The following is a 16396-nucleotide window of genomic DNA, read 5'->3' on the forward strand; positions in this document are numbered from 1 at the left end:
TGACAGAATTATATGACTGTACAGAGCTCCGCATATTATGCTTACTTACTCCAACTCTACGTGTTCAGACGCTGATAAGGTGTGGAGGAGCAAAGGTGGGGCAGATGTGAGTGAGGGGTTGAGATATGCACCTCACTATCTTGGACTAGCCTTCCTCCAACTACCACGATAGCCGACGACATGTATCTACGAATGCTTTTGTTCGCTCTGCCTCTCTTGTTATTTGATTCAAAGGATTGAGAAAGGCCGAGACACAATGGCAGCCGAATATGATTTGCTCATCATCAATGGAGTAGTGGTTTCGGAAACAGATGTCCAAGAGTTGGATATCGCCATCAAGGATGAGAAGATTGCAAAGGTAGTCCCAAGAGGGAGTTTGGGAGATGCCAAAGCAGCAAAGACGATAGACGCCGAGGGAGGATACGTGATGCCAGGAGGTGTAGATGCACATGTCCATCTGCAAGAACCCCCATTATTCGGCCAGGGATCAACAGCAGACAACTACGAGACAGGCAGTCGATCAGCCGTATGCGGAGGCACCACAACCATGATTACATTTGCGCCTCAAAAAAAGACGGAAGATACCCTTCTCGACACCCTAGCCGCAACTCACGAACGAGCAAAAGACAACTGCTACATCGACTACTCCTTCCACATCATCGTCGGCAACCCATCTGAAAAAGCCCTCTCCGAATTCCCAACCCTCCGCACCGAAGGCATCTCGTCCCTAAAAATCTACATGACATACGAAGCCCTCCAACTCCACGACGGCCAAATCCTCGACATCCTCCTCCACGCCCGCAAGCACTCCATCACCACCATGATCCACGCCGAAAACGGCCAAGTAATCGACTGGATGACGGCGCAGCTCGAAAAGCGGCACCTTTTCGCCCCAAAATACCACGGCTCCTCACACCCGCCCATGGCCGAGACAGAAGCCACGTACCGCGCAATCTCCCTCTCCGAATTCATGGACACGCCCATCCTAATCGTCCACGTCTCCACGCCCACCGCAACCACGCACATCAAATCCGCACAGGACCGCGGCCTACCCATCTACGCAGAAACCTGTCCGCAATACCTCTTCCTAACCGCCGCATCCCTGGCCGCCCCGGGCTTCCAAGGCGCAAAATGCGTATGCTCCCCGCCGCCCCGCGCCACCGAGGCAGACTGCAACGCCATCTGGGCCGGCCTGGCCAACGGAACCTTTACCATCCTCTCCTCAGACCACTGTCCCTTTCGCTACGACGACGCCGTGTCCGGCAAGAAAACAAGCATTTCGCCGCATTTCCCCCTCGGCAAGTTCAAGTACATTCCCAATGGCTGCCCCGGCATCGAAACTAGACTTGCACTCACCCTCGGCGCGAACCGCTTGCCTCTCACCAAGTTCGTGCAACTCACGGCCGCGAATCCCGCAAAGCTTTATGGACTTTACCCCACAAAGGGCGCGTTGACCGAGCGTGTGTCCGATGCCGATGTCGTCGTGTGGTATCCAGAGGGCAAGATGCAGCCGTTTGAGCTGACGAATGACTTGTTGCATCATGATGTGGATTATACGCCATTTGAGGGGAGGGTCATGACGCAATGGCCGCGGTATACGGTGTTGAGGGGGAAGGTGGTGTGGGATAGGGAGAATGGGGGGCTGAAGGGCGAGAAGGGGTATGGGCGGTTTGTCAAGAGGGAGCAGAGTAGTCTTGCTAAGCCGAGGAATGAGGGCGAGTGGGTTTTGCCGTTGTAAGAGTGTTGTGTGGTTCACAGGGGGGGGGGAGACCGTAAAGTGTTTTTTCGTTCAGATGTTTTAATTATTATTTTTGATTTCAAGATTCCAGTAGATGGAGATATAGATTGATGGATCTCAATGTACAATGTCTGGTGGATGGAACATGTGTGATATTGATTTGCTGCAAACATCAAAGGTTTTGCATATATTGTATGTGGTAGGCCTTGAGCAGAGTGCATGACCTCACAGCTCCTCAAGATCCTCATCACCCATGTCAAGAGGCGGGAAATCGCCAGCTTCGCATCGCTCGGGCCGCACAAACACGCCATAGTTAGGGCCGCACTCAAAGTATCGCTTGCCCTTTACGGAACCATCATTCTTCCCCGTCGGCTCGTCGAGAGTAACCCCCACCCAGACACCTATGCCCGGGATCTCTGGGATCAACCCAATGTACGACACTGTGCCGCGGCGTGCATCCGACTCGGGTAGTAAGCGGACACGACTCGATACAGATAGACCTAGTGAGATCTGTCAGTGATCGCTCTTCGAGTATTGGTGTGGGTCAATCAGTAAAGTGTATGTCCGTATTTGCTCATGAGTAGCGAAAATAAAAGTGGCCACCCCCTTGCTATGGAGCGGAGCCTAACTCAGTTTGAACCTCAACCTTGTGTACAAAGGAGCAAATTGTGGCGACGATAATCGAGCGAGATGGCTCCGAAGTGATTGGCTTTTTGTGTCGCGCAGGTCCCAAGCCGCCAATCTGCTGCCCCCCCCCTCTGGCACACATACACCGAGTTGCCACATATGAAGCGCCCGTTGTGAGGAGCGCTGAGACCTAAACAAGGGATACGATCACGAACTGACGATGCACAGGCGAGACCGGCGGCATGTTGCAGCCGCGATGCGCTGCGGCGTTGATTGTCTAGACGCACAAGCGATATCCTCGCTCCAATATAAGCCTCAAGGCTGTAGCGCGCGACAATTGATACAGGCCCCGCCACCCGCCGAGCACCATCACCATGTTACTGCAGGCATTCAATTCCTCGTTGCAGGCGTGGCTTGTGGCGACCAAGTCTCAAATTAAGGAAGTTTGGAGTGTGAGGGTGGTGACAGGCGGATTTATCATTGCATTTGAGTTTCGGGGAGCCTCGTTCCGATCCTTAGCTCCCAGCGGGACGGGAAGCGAGGCGAGGCGAGAGTGATAAAGCGAGAGATATAAACAATCTCCCCCGAGGCAACCGAAACCTGCAATACTCGATTGCCAGTTTACTATGGTCGATTGGACGTGTCCAGACGCCGTCGCAGATGGTATGGTAGTAGGCCCCTGGCCAAAGGGGGCCCAGGGTCTCATGCAGGCTGCTGAAAAGAGTAGATTTTGTACAACCGGTTCGGTGAGACGGCATCAGGCCTAGAAAGTGCTTGTCTGACATGCTTACTTCCTTGTCGATGCTTCATGACTGGATGAAACCTGCTGACATGATGTGTGTGGCGAGACCTTGGAGTCGGACGTGCGCAGCCGCGGCTTTGGGAACCGTTTTGAGGTATGTACATTACGCGTGGAGGAATAGTGGTGTAGGAGTAAGTTGAACCAGAGCAATGCCCGCAATTGTCAATTGGTTCCAGAATTGCTTTTTCTCTCTCTCTCCTAGAACACAGCCACCACTGTCATACGAGTACGTGGCCCGAGAGCTGCAAAGGAGACGGTTACGCTTACCTCTCTCTTCTACTTCACGCTCTGAGGCGCGGATCTTTTGTTGTTCTATGCTGGGAGCGTTTGGATCAAACCGCCCAAGCTTCTGAGCCTTCTTCCATGCAAGAACACTATCGGTCCGATGCTCGTACTCTGCCGCCGGCATCTCATACTTCTCAACGGCGGACAGGTCATTGAAGTCTGTACGTGCAGCGGGTGGACGCGTATCTACAACCTAGAGATTGCATGTCAACGCAAGAGGCCATGTACGCGCAGTGATTTGTTCGCACAGCCCTGTCAGAAGAACTATGGAGCTGAACGGTCGGTGCAGGGGTTGTGTCGTGAGGCAGGACGAAGTGTCAAATAGGACCGAGGCGCCGAGCAAAAAGAAAAGGAGAGCAAATGGGCAAGAGAACAAGAGAGGAGCGCAATTGGAGTCAGGAGACGCACTGCTCAACGCATGCCAAAAGGCTCCGTGCTCACAAGTGGGCAGACGACGGCGGAGGAGCCGAAGGATGGATTTTCCCGCGACTGCCAGGCTGACAAAGATGGAGTGTGCATTGCGGGGCAGGGCAGGATATGCGGCCACAGGCAACAGCGAATAGGAGGAGAGAAGACACAGTACATGCACGTACCGAGTAAGTAGAGCAGTTTCAAGGGGAGTAGGGAGTCAAGCCGGGGGAGAGGCAGGGCAAGGAGATGTGGCAGACGGCGAGAGGACAGCATGTCAAACGGGTCAAGGACAGGGCTGGCAGTGGCTATGCAATGAGAAGGAGAAGAAGCACTTACGGAGATCTCGGCATACGGCTGCAGCGGGAAGGCAGCAAGCTGGGTATGGTCTTCGTCTGCAGCAACGAGCGCAACGGGGTCCTGTGATGCCAGCCGTAGGGACAGCTGCTGACAGGCTGCGGGAATGCCGGTAATGGGCTCGAGGCGTGTCTTGAGATAGGCAATTGTCCACGCGGGGGAGATGCGACGCTCAGAGGACGAGTTGGGGGAGCTAATGAGAAGCGGCACGTCTGCCGCGCTTTGAAGAGACATGATGGCCAGCGAGGGCGAGCTAGGCAGGCGGCGAGAGTGGCAGGAGTTAGTACTTTGGAGCGAGATGAGGAGGCGAGGGGAGGGGAGGGCCAATGGTGTGGCAGGCGAGGCTAAAAGCGGTTATGCGACAGCAAAGGGCAAGCCTGCAGCAGCGCCAGCAGCAACCGCAGTGGTGCTGGCGTGCTGGCGAACCCAGTGGGGGAATGGATGACTTGTCTGGTCCTGACAGGTGACCCGCTGGCGATGCGGGCTGGGGGTGCGTGGGTTGGAGCAGTGCAGACAAGAGAGGATTGGATAGGGCTGCGGGCGTGCAGCGCGGCCGGATTGGGCATGTGAAGCGAGCGCCGAGGCCCGCGACTCCAACTCGAGTGAATGTCTCTGAACACATGACGAACGCCCGTTGCCCACGCCGACCCCACGCGCTCATATCGCTGCTCTCGTCGCCGTGGGAGCTGCAGCGACGATCCCGCGCCATGCGTTGGCAATGTCTCTGCGCCCGTCACTCGGCCCACGAGGCGCTGTGCTGAGCAGTCGACGAACGCGCGCCCATGCTCGTCGGCTCCGATTGCCCTGCCCGAAACCATGGCTTGTCCGGCCAAGCCAGAGCCATATTGCACCGGCTCTGTTTTGCGGACGGGCGGCCGTCGAGAGCAGAGGCGCCGGCGTCTTGAGTGTAGTGCGTACATTGCTAAGTACATGTACTATGCGATAAATGGAGTGGTCAACAAACCAGCCGGCGCTTGCACTCGGCTCACCGCTCCCCTGTATGCCACGCCCAAGTTGTCCAAGTACGCTTTTGTGTGTATGTAAGTACACACACACATATATATACATGTATATATTTATAGACAGAGGAGGTCAGGATTGTGCTGCGCCGACACATTGACGTGTGCATCCGCATCGAGCCAAGAAAGCGGCCAGCCAGACAAGCCATGGCGGCTGTGACACGGCGGAGTCGTATATGTTCACAGACATGCTTGCTTATTAGACCGTCACTTGTCTAGCATGTACAAGCGTACACCACAAACTAGCAGGGACGGCGGGTTATTAGAGAGCATGGCAGGCCCAGACTGTCATGGGCTTTTGGTATGAGAATCGGATTATGGCATGGCGGACCGGTGCAAGGCAGGTATTGCAGCATCCGCCCGAGGGAAGAAGCGGGTGCTTCAGGTAAGTCGCCGATGAAAAGCCCTTTTTTCCCCTTTGACTCGAGCGTTCACGGACGCACGGGGACGCTGTTCATGGCTAATGCACGTCTAAGCCCGTCCCCAAGTGGCCGTGGCCGTGGCCGAGAAGAGAGGGGGCGTGCTCTGTCTGTCTCCGCCAACCTCACAGTGGCCATCCGTGAATAGCAAACCAACAGCGTGTGTGCAGGCAGGCAGGCAGGCCTCACCGCTTAATGCGCATCATCCGAACCCTTGGCCTGGCAGCGAGGCAGTGATGCAATGGAGCATGGTGGGCGGACGTGTGTTCTGGGGGCGGCGCACGCAGATATGACCTGGCAGTGCGGCGCCTCGTCGTCGTCGCATGTTTGCACTGGACGGCACGGGCAGGGCGGAATGGGATGGATGTCGTCGGGCAGTATAGTACCGTCCCGTACAGGGCAGCACAACGTGGCTCCGTCGTGGGCACGAGACCGAGCAGAACAGGACAGCACACAGCACACACAACCGGCAGGCCAGGTCGAATACGGGTCAGGCCGAAGCAACGACGGCTCCATCCAAGCTAGACGTCACGGCCATGGCATGGCCGGCAGTTCACCGCAGTTCACCGCTCCTCTGTGCATGCCATGGCATGCTTCTAGTGCATCTAGGGCGCTCACAGCCCACAGTGGGGGGGCTTGACCGGAGCCGTCGAGGCAGGTGTTGCAGGGCGTGGAGCCACAGTGGCCGTTGGCAGCCCTCGGGCGTGAACACATCACCATGTATGCACCGCTACAATGAAGTCAGCCGTTCGCAAGGCTTCGGTAGCGACGCGTCTGGCGTCAGAGATAGCCGGAGCAGGGCGAGCATGCTGCAGATCTTCCATGTCATGGCGCTTGACCTCGTCCGAACCCGAACCGTCTGCGCGAATCCCTGAGGCTGTTCACCGCTTGTGTGTCGCCTTGATTCGCTGCCTTGGCCAGCAGAGGGCAGCGCTGCAGGAAACACGCCCCGGATGCTGCCATCTTTGTCGACGATCGTGGCCGTGACTGTGTGAGAGAGCAAAAAAAGAGGAGCAGCACAGCCAGCACCCCTGCTATATGCTCCATGCTGCTCGCTGCAAACGCCGCCCTCGCCGCCCTCGCCGCCGCTCGCCAGCCCTGTCTTGGGCACGCGCATTGAGGCCTGACGAAACGAGAGGGCAGCAAATGAGACCCAGCACCGGCCGTCCGAGGCGTGCCAGATACGAAGGCCATCACTGCCGCCGAGTGGAGTGGGCGACGACGGACGGGCTGGTTCGTTTGTTCGTTCGTCAACGGCGGCTCACCCACCACGCAGCCAGGGCAGGGCAGGGCAAGCAAATGCAAAGACCCAAGACAGGGCGAGCACCCTCACACGCACACACGCACACACATTCACACGCAGAGGCCGGAGCCAGAGCCGGAGCCGGAGCCAGTGCCAGCGCCAGCGCCAGGGCGAAAGAAGGAGAGAGAAGGGCATAGTAGAGTAGTAGTAGTCACAACAACAAGGCAAGACGTCAAAAGACCGACAACTAAAACGACTGCCACTACTGCTGCTGCTGCTGCTACTCCTCCCACCACGCAAGACACGTCATCCTAGCGCCTCTGCCAGCGAGAACGGGTGTCGTGCTTCTTGTGTCAAGCTAGCTGCTCTAGCTGCTAGCCGCAATCCGCAATTTGGGCCTGAGGGGGAGCGTCTATCCTTTTTCTTCTTGGGCGCTCGCTAAAATCTCCGGCAGACATGCTTCCTTAGATCAGATCAGCTCTGGTGTCGTCGTGGTCTGTGGGTCGTTAATGTGGCGCGCCGCCAGCACGAGTCGACAAGGCGTCAAGCGCACAGGTAGTCAGTCAAGTCACAGACGCAAAGGGTACATCCTGATCCCAAGCCCCCGGAATCCCTATCCCTACCGCGGACGATGATGCGGCGCCAGCCAGGGCCTCGCAGGGATGCCTGTTATTAGCATTACAGTTGCACGCTAACCCTCTCTACTCGCACATCCATGCTCGACAAAGTACCTCAGACCCTCAGACCCTACTTCGCTCCTACCAGACCGCATCCACCATCCCTCCAACGCTATCCTCCCCGACCTGCTCGACCTGCAAAAGTCAGTGGCTCAGCACGACCGTCACTCATCAGACCAAGTGGTTGGCCTGTTTCACCCCCTGCTCCCCGGCCCCGACCCATCTCCCAAATAGCTCGACTCGATCGACCACTTAGAGCGTCAATCCTCCACTGTACCTCACAACTGGTTAACTGGTTCCCTCTTCGGCACATTTAGTCTATCCGAACCTCACTCCTCTCCTCACGCCTGTCCTCTCCTGTTCATCTCCCGCCCACCCCTCCCTCCTTGTTGTGTTGTTTACCCATCAACGTCACCTCACCTTAGCAACACTACGCAATCTTGTGCATAGTCCTCCGTCATTACCTTGGTTGGCTCTTTGCATCTACTTTTGCTTTGCTCCTCCTACCAACGCACGCATACACACACATACATACAACCGCAAAACACTACCAGGAACCTACTGCTCGTTGTCGTCATCGTCGGCAATCTTTAGAATCATTTGGTGGAAGTCCGGAGACGTACAACGTAAACCTAACATTAGCTTATGGGCTGGCGTAACGCTGGTCCTTTTCGTTCATCCTGGATATCAATCTCCTCCTCGAGCCCCGCGCCCGGGGCTCCGAGTCGCCGGCCAGCAAGAAGAGCTCAGTATCTAATGCATCTCACTCAACCGGAGCTACACGGGGATACACAACCGCACCCTCGGCCTACACACAGTCGCCGGCACAAAGAGCATCGCCCGCCTACGCAACTGGATCGCCAGGCTACGCCACTGCACCCCAACACTATGCTCCCATGGCTGCCTACCCCCCACAGGCACCAACATCAGCTCCCAAAGGATCCGCACCAATGCTAGGAGGACCCGTTCTGCCCGCCATTGCAGAGCTTCACAGACGGAATGAGTCTGCGCCGCTTCCCCAATTCCGCCAACTCTACTCAGGACCCCATGGACCCACACCCGCCCACGGCGGCCCAGCACCTACTAATGTTTCTCCTCCATCAACACTGAAGCGCCAAGCATCCCAAACACCACTCCCCGACGAGAGCCCCGCTAAGAAACAATCCAAATGGACTCCTGAAGAAGACAACCTAACAATAGAACTGCGGGGCCAAGGCATGAAGTGGGATGACATTGCAAAACGACTTCCCGGAAGGAGTTCCATCTCATGCCGTCTGCGATACCAAAACTACCTAGAGAAGCGAGCCATCTGGGACGAGGAGAAGAAGAACAAGCTAGCACGACTTTACGCCCGGTACGTACATTAGAAAGAGAGAGAGAAAAAAACCGGCTAGAACTTAATTTATTTTGGACGGCCGCCCCTCCCCTACAAGGCTGGCGGTGAATGTTTTTTTGGTTTGTTCGGTCAGGCTGGCCGCGCACAAAAGACATCTCACACACACGTGCGACACAACAAGGACAAAAAAACAAATACTGACTTTTTTTGGGAAATAGATTCAAGGACCAAATGTGGCAGAAGGTTGCTACCGAGATGGGTATTCCCTGGCGTTCAGCCGAATCCATGCACTGGCAGTTGGGGGAGCAGGAGATGAGTGCGCGCGCCAACGCGCCAGTGTTTCAGCTCCACCCATCTGCAACGGGAACAGGCATGAGCTCGCCATCGCAGGTGCCTGTCATACCCGCGTCTGCACCCCATGGCTTTACTCCCGCAAACGCAGCTCAGTTGATGCCAAACCCACCACCGATGCCACCGCAGCTTCACCAAGCACCTCCGGCGCCCATGGCTCAAGGCCCGATACACGGCTACCACCACCGCACAGACAGTGGCTCCAGCGCCGGTGGCAGCGGTGGAGGCGGTGTCGTCGGCGTCGGACGTAGGCGGAACAGCTCCTTCAGCCGGCGACGGGCAGACGCTCGTTCACGCTCGAGCGTGCCACCACAACTCGGCCAACCCCTCCCACAGATCCAACCGCGGTCCGAAGAAGATTTAGTCAGCGGAGCGCGAACCGCACCCGTCCCGGACATGGCGGGGTCACTGAAACGAGAGGGCGAGAGCCTCAGCTACATGGAACATTACCAACGGCGGCGCCAGCAAGAAGAAGAAACTGCTTCCTCGGCCCCAGCAGCAGCTACCTCTGCACCACCCCCAAGATCAGATCCCTCGGACATGCAACAACAGCAGCAACAACAACAACCCTACACGATGCGCAGCCCAGATCGAATGTCCCAACACAGCAATACAGGCAGCATCCACAGCCTCAAACGCGACCCCGAAGACAGCACCTCGGACCGCCGCTCTCTCGCCTCCCCCTACGAGCGCCCCACCTCGACCGTGCCATGATCTCTCCCTTCCATTCAACCTTTGTTCGAATCTGAAGCGTTTTTTTTTATACTCAGCATCAAGCCCCGGGGTGTGTTTGCCCAACATCTCTGGTTTTTTTTAAACATATACATTCACGCTCTCAAACGAATCTTCTTTCTCTAGGCTTTTATAGATCTTAAGACCTCCCTCATCACTCCTTTCCCCCTCCCCCCTCCTTTAACCACCACTACCCCTCTCTCTCTCTCTCTCTCTCTCTCTTCTCCTCGCGCCCTCTTGAGAGAAAAAAACGCATTTGCATGGGATGTTATAGACTTGGATTTTTTTTTCGTTTTTGTTTTTCGCTTTTCTAGCTGTTTGTTTGTTTTCTTTTTCTTTTTGGGATGGGATGTTTATATATGTATACACGCCGCCCCCCTCCCCCCCCCCCCCCCCTTCTTTTTTTTTCTTTTCCAAATCTACGCCTTGCGATGGGGGAAGGAGGGAATGGGGGAAAAAAAAAGATATACGAAAGCATCTGGGTGAAATTTTTTTTGAGTCGGGCCGGGACCGTATAGTAATGAAGCACGCAACGGATGCCGGAGTTTGAGGGCTTAGAGAGGGTGTCCTTTCAGGGAGTCTTGGTTTTTTTGGCAGGCAAGGTGTTTTCTTGGGTGTTGGAAGGGAAAGGGGATTGGAAGGGGGGTTGGGGGGAACGGAGGCGGGGGGGCGGCGGAGCAGCGGCGTCATCAATACCCTACCTCGTTTTTTTTTTTGCACCCGCTTTTATTTTTTTGGGCTTTCTGAGTTTATGGGGGAGAGAAGAGGGAGAGGGTTGGATGGGTTGTGTTTGAGGGTTTCTTTTTGCTTTTCGTTGTTGTTACTAGATGGATGAGATGGGGCTGGAGCTGGGCTGGGGAGGAGGAAGGAGGGGATGTAGGTTGGCTGCTTCCTTCCCTTTCCTTTCCCCCCTTCCCCCCTCCTTCTCCCCGTTTTATGCGAAGATCATGATGTTCATTTTTTTTGGCATTTAGCGTGGGTTCTGTTTTTTTTTGTTTTTGTTTTACACTTTGGGCATGTGTGTGTGGTGTGTCTTATTCATACACACACATACACTTTTGTTCTTTCTTTTCTTGCCATCATCATCATATCTTTTTTTTCTCGTTCAATCATCAGTCTCTGTTACTTGCTCTGTTTTAGTCATGGCTTTCCTGGCTGCTATTGTTGTTGTTTTTTCCTTCTTGTTACTTTTCTCCCACATCATCGCGACTTTTACACGATTGCATTGCGTTTTCGTTCGTTGCATCTGGGAGAGGGAAGCATTGTGCGGGGATGGTTGGTGGGCATCTTTTCTTGGGAGCATCTCTTGCTTTAGCGTTTTGCTTGTTTTTCTCGTTTGCATGCATATGAAAGAGTTGTTTATGCAGAGAAAAATGCGCATCTGGTTCCCCGCCTCCCCCCTTTTCCCTTTACTACTGTGGGAAGTGTTCGTTCTGCGGCATAGGCATTTTTGGGAAAGGTGGGGGGGTGTTTAAAACATTTGCTATAGCGTTTGGTTTTTTATGGATCACGAGTGGGTTTACACACGTCTCATGTTTCTGGTTTGCGTTTCTGTTTCATGGGCATTTTTTCATCTAACTAGACTTTGTTTTTGTTTTTTTTTTTCGTTCTTGCGTATATATCTATATACACACATGCTGCAAAAATGGTATATAACTAATGATGTTTCTTTACAACGGGGCACAACTTGTTTTGAGAAACAATCATGTTGGTTTTGCATAGCAGACATGTATGGAATGGAAAAGAATCGGTCGTAGAACACTTGCAGACAACCCCCCTCCCCCAACAATTAGGAAGTACCATGTTCAGCTCAACAAAGTTCAATGACATACCCAAATCACTCAAGCGATTCAAGTTTTTTCCTTCTTGACACGTCCACCCCGGCCAAGTGTATGTCGTCAGGCATTTCCCTGGCTGCAAAGCAGGGAGGGGGGCAAATAAAGATGTGGCGGTGAACATGGACACAACAGTCACACACACACACACTGAAGAGACAAGACCTGGCAAGGTTCGTTTCTCGTCTACCCCAGAATGGCCCTTGCTGGTCTTGGGCCCCAAACTAAGCGGTGCCGATGACGTAACGGCGGGCGATGCAAGTCTCGAGAAGTCGGTCAAGCAGCGTCTACGTGGCCGACGCTGAAGGGAGGTTGGGAGGGGTTTGTGTGTGTGAGTGTGTGTAGAGGGGGGGTAGCTGCGCTGTCACCGCTTCCCATGAAGCAGGGGTGTGGTGGGTTTGCGCGCGCAGCCAGGGCAGTTTGCTCTAGAGGCGACGCCATGGTTGAAGAAAAAATTTTTCCGACGCCAACATTAGAAAGTATGCGTGTGTGTGAACATGTGTGGTAGGCTCTCAGACGTGTTTGGGGGGGGGGTCAGGGAGGGGGGGTGTTGCAGCTAGGAAATTGGGAGGAGGGTGTCGAGTGCGTTGGCCAGTGGACTGCTGACAGGGCTGTTACCACTGGAGACATGTGAGGGGCTGGTGATTGGGCGGGCTCAGCGAGCAGAAAGAGAACAAGTGCGGGTTGCATGAACGGTTCGCTGTCCTTGCATATGGTGGCTAGGGGTTAGGCTATTTTGGGAGGGGGGCGTGGATGGGAGAGTGGTGTGCTGGAATGGAAGATGGGTATGTGGGTGTGTGTGTCATGGTTCTTGCAGGCTGGCGTGAGGGTGTTCAGCCCCGCAAAAGCAAAGATTGCACGGCTGGTCTTGCGCGGCCCTGCCATGTTTGAGCCGTGTAGGGCTGGCCGGCTTATCGATAGCAGAAATGAGTGCGCCCTCCCTCCCAAGCGCAGGTGCAAGCGCAGGCCCGGCCTGAGTGGCCTTGGGCGACGACTTGCTCGTCATCCCATGTCCCATCAGACGGCGCCCTGTTTTGTTTCCTTTTAGCCTTCTTCTCCATCTTGTTCTTGTCCTTGTTCTTCGGCGGCGGCGGCTGCTTCCTTGTTCCTCGGCGGCCCCCCTTTCTTCTTCGTATCCCCTGTTGCTGCTCGCTTCCTCGCCGTCGCCCTCCCATGCCATGCCATGGCCAAAGCTGCCGGGGCCCAGTGAGGCACAAGGCTGATGGATGCCATGGACCGTCGGTTCCCGCCCTCGCCCACGGTCGGCGGCCGTGAACGGGCTTGAAACAGGCTAGCAGACAGGCCCATGGCAGAGTTTGTGCCCCGGGCGTCAGGCCATGCACTCTGTGGCCGGGCTTGGGGGTTCTTTTGTTCTAGAAGGCCGCTAGCATGACAAGTGTGTGTCCCCAACCACAACCACCCCCTTGCACGGCATACCCGTCGCCCGCTCCCCCAGCCGTCGTCGTCACAACCTCAGGCATAACCAAACGCACACGCCCACACCAATCCCATCGTCAATGCGTGCACCATGACGCCAGAAGACGGCCGACGGACAACTTGCGACGGCTTTTGCTTCGCTCCTGTCCTGTCCTGTCCTGTCCTGTCCTGTCGCCCCTCGTCGCCTCAAGTCGCCCTCGACGCACCCAGCTGATAAAACTGTTTCCCCCGGCTTGGCCCTGCATGCGCCCAGTACTGTTCGCATGATCCGAACCACCACCTGCCAGCCTGTGTAAACGCCCGCCGCTGCCATCGGAATCCTTGGCGGGCCGCGTTTGGGTGCATGGTCAAGTGGTAGTCTATCGTCGCAGCAGCCGCCTGGGTATGGCTATGGTATGGCCATGTACGCCTGCTACTATATCTATGCGTGGACGTGCACCCTGCGCATGGTCCAGACAGACGCCGTATCTACTCTACTTGCTCTCTCCATGTAAGCAGGCCAGGCCACCAACCACCCATCCACCACCACCACCATGACACGACCACGACACGGCTTCTCTTCCCTGCGCCTTCGAGAAGCCTTCCTATCTAGGCACCCTTGAATTTCCTACCTGTTCGCCAACTGCGACTCATGCCACCGCTGCACATGACGACACCCTTTCACTGCACGCCCAGCCTCACCACCGCCTCTTTCTCCTCCAGCCCCGCCATGGCTGTCCTTGCCTCGCTAGCCAGGGCGTTCCCGTCCAGCCTACCGCACCTTTTTCTTTCCTCGCGTCCGTCACATGACCATTACCTGGCCCCTTGCACGCGCACACACACACACACACATACGCACGCGCACACACCCCATCCTCGTGCCTGTGCCTGCAATCCTCCTTTTTCTTCTTCCCCTGCCGTGCTTTTGGCTTCGCGGACATGGACCCGCTCGCCGGTGGATGGATGGATGGATGGATCCAGCACGCGACTTTCTGATCGCCCGGGACCGCTGATCGGGCCCAAAACCCACCAAGGGGCATCCAAAGCCGTTCCATGTCGCAACCACCACCATGCCCACCAGTCATGAACCATGCCTCCAGGTGCCCTCCCCCACCCACACGTTTGCTCTCCTCTCCTCTGCTCTCCCCATTGCATGCCCTTTCTTCGCGCTCACGCTAGCGCTCAAGCAGAAGCTCGTCTCAGGAAACATGCACCCGTCCTCCGTTCAATTTCGGCACTGCAACGGGCAAATTTTGGCTTGCACCCAGCCCTGTTATCCACGGCATGCCCGTTCACCCACTGCCTGGGTGCCCCCCCCCCCAAAAAAGCATACCGTTGCATCGCCGTTACCGCCTACCCTGGAACGTCACCTGAAGCGTCGCAATGCATGCTTTTTGGTCGATAAAACCCATCCAACAATGGCATATTGAGTCGCGCACGCCTCGCAACACCCCGAGGCCCCCCGGCGTGCCACTTGCATCAAAAACCACGACTCGTTCGGCACAATGCAATGAGTTCTGCACTGAATTGCTCCCAGGCCCTGCCCGGCGTATTGCAGCCGAAACAGTCTTTGTGCCTTACATGCTACACTGGCCCCACGCCTTCTACGCTAAACTATCAATAGCTCAAAGGACCGCGCTTGCCTAAATATCGCCGATCGAGTAGTTCGCTGCCAGTTCATCGGAACTTAATCAGGAAGCTAACCGCTTAACTCGCCGAATCCGTTCATGCCTCCAAATTGGCGCACCAACACGGCGATTCGTGCATCTACTTAGTACCTCGGATACCAACGCCGGCATTCCCCGTGCACAACCAAAACATGTCGTCAACGGCGTCGATAGGTCCAGACTAGGAAATCCACGACTGCCATAGTTGTCGGACCGTCGTCAGAAGGGGGTTATCCTTGCGACGAACGACATGATGAGACAGCGGCCGGTACGTATGCTTAGGAGGGTTATTATTTTAGGGCTGTGCGGCCTCAAAATGCAGGCCGAAACTGGCCATTTCGCTCGTTGAAACTAACAAGCGACAACAATCCAAATACTATCTTCCATTCTGATGACCAAGACAACCCACGCGACTTCAGCTCGACCAACAAGGAGACAAAAAAAACTTGTTGTTTTCAAACGTCATTGTAGTTTCAGCGACCCACCGCTTGTCCTCTATGTTTGTTGTAGTGGCCAGTTGTTCCATAGAGGCGGTGTCACGCAGCGCCACAAAAGCCTCACTACTTTCAAGCCACGACAAGGCCATGTCAGTCTGACAATTCCCCCAAGGTTCCGCCTCAAGACGCCCCAGTCGCCTGGCTCTCGCTCCGTAATCTATCTTGGAAGCACTGCGAAATCTCTCTACTCTGTTAAGCCCACAAGCGTCGCTACTACCCTTCTCGGCGCCGTCGCTCTGTCAGTCTCCATCTTCACCGGAAGGGAAACTACGCCAGGAACGTTCGTGTAGTAGGCCTGCGTGATGCAGGGCCCCGCCCGCCCGGCCTATCTATCCACACCGCTTCTCACCGCCTAGGCTAGACAACCTACTTTACTTTACTTGCACTTTCCATGTGTTTCTCTGCATCCTCTCCACTAAGCTGGAAATGATGCCCTCGCTACCGGAAATGTCCGTTTTTGTGTCACGTCCATGTCGCTGCTGCTAGTTGCCGCTTGTGCATGTCATGCAAGGTCTTTGCTAGAAGTTGGGACGTACATATGTTGGTGGCTGCATGTAGTACTATCAGCTTGGTATTTGGTATAGAGGCGTTGAGGCTGAGTTACACCGCCTTGGAGGTGTACACCGCTTGAATATTGAGGTGAGTGAGAAGAGTATGCAGAGAGTTTGCAGTCTTTCGTCTTTGTCGAATTGCTGGGTGTCCGCTGTGATTCTTGCCTTCTGAATTGCTCATTGTGATATTTCTCTACATCGTATATTCCAAATGACAGAGCAATGATTCCAACATTCACACCCTTCATGAACAAAAGTAGTATCTAGAAAAGACTAAATAACATCTTACACCATGACTCCCTCCTATCCTGTTGACCACCCTCCTAGCCACTGCAAAGTCCTCAACTATAGTCCCAACAAACAAACAATTCAACACCACAATCTCAAACCCTGCAAGCCAAATCCTCGTACATGGTCAAATGCAAAATAGGCATTC

The 16396-nt window shown here is 55.2% G+C and overlaps 5 protein-coding genes across 5 annotated transcripts; 3 read left to right on the forward strand and 2 right to left on the reverse strand.

Moving 5' to 3' along the window:
* Positions 1–256: 256 nt before the first annotated feature.
* PSV08DRAFT_404805 (uncharacterized protein) lies at positions 257–2238 on the forward strand (the record flags this gene model as incomplete). Its single annotated transcript, XM_014225220.2, has 1 exon — positions 257–2238. One exon carries the CDS (start codon positions 257–259, stop codon positions 1736–1738), a length of 1482 nt encoding a protein of 493 aa, XP_014080695.1. The 3' UTR covers positions 1739–2238.
* On the reverse strand, positions 1575–4700 carry PSV08DRAFT_365404 (CAP Gly-rich domain-containing protein). The gene is made up of 3 exons (XM_014225221.2): positions 4200–4700; positions 3435–3645; positions 1575–2238 (listed from the first exon to the last, which is right to left on the reverse strand). Exons 1-3 carry the CDS (start codon positions 4449–4451, stop codon positions 1964–1966), a joined length of 738 nt encoding a protein of 245 aa, XP_014080696.1. The 5' UTR covers positions 4452–4700; the 3' UTR covers positions 1575–1963.
* Positions 4701–5558: 858 nt separating this feature from the next.
* Positions 5559–6295, forward strand: PSV08DRAFT_251120 (uncharacterized protein; the record flags this gene model as incomplete). Its single annotated transcript, XM_066092435.1, has 2 exons — positions 5559–5621; positions 5882–6295. The coding sequence occupies 2 exons, from the start codon at positions 5559–5561 to the stop codon at positions 6293–6295; spliced, it is 477 nt and encodes a 158-aa protein (XP_065948218.1).
* A 2176-nt stretch (positions 6296–8471) lies between these two features.
* Positions 8472–9976, forward strand: PSV08DRAFT_355571 (uncharacterized protein; the record flags this gene model as incomplete). The annotated part of the gene is made up of 2 exons (XM_014225223.1): positions 8472–8929; positions 9130–9976. The coding sequence occupies 2 exons, from the start codon at positions 8472–8474 to the stop codon at positions 9974–9976; spliced, it is 1305 nt and encodes a 434-aa protein (XP_014080698.1).
* A 2897-nt stretch (positions 9977–12873) lies between these two features.
* PSV08DRAFT_251122 (uncharacterized protein) lies at positions 12874–14330 on the reverse strand (the record flags this gene model as incomplete). The annotated part of the gene is made up of 3 exons (XM_066092436.1): positions 12874–13213; positions 13323–13654; positions 14097–14330. The coding sequence occupies 3 exons, from the start codon at positions 14328–14330 to the stop codon at positions 12874–12876; spliced, it is 906 nt and encodes a 301-aa protein (XP_065948219.1).
* Positions 14331–16396: the final 2066 nt, after the last annotated feature.

Source organism: Bipolaris maydis, assembly GCF_028858645.1.
Source record: "Bipolaris maydis strain C4 unplaced genomic scaffold PSV08scaffold_14, whole genome shotgun sequence".
Lineage (NCBI taxonomy): Eukaryota > Fungi > Ascomycota > Dothideomycetes > Pleosporales > Pleosporaceae > Bipolaris > Bipolaris maydis.

What these genes read in the sequence shown, in the direction of transcription:
- PSV08DRAFT_365404 (XM_014225221.2), bottom strand. Translation starts at nt 4,451, where the DNA reads ATGTCTCTTCAAAGCGCGGCAGACGTGCCGCTTCTCATTAGCTCCCCC. An exon ending in AGCCGTATGCCGAGATCTCC is followed by an intron (nt 3,646 to 4,199) that starts GTAAGTGCTTCT and finishes TGCAATCTCTAG; the next exon opens with GTTGTAGATACGCGTCCACC. An exon ending in GCGTGAAGTAGAAGAGAGAG is followed by an intron (nt 2,239 to 3,434) that starts GTAAGCGTAACC and finishes AGATCTCACTAG; the next exon opens with GTCTATCTGTATCGAGTCGT.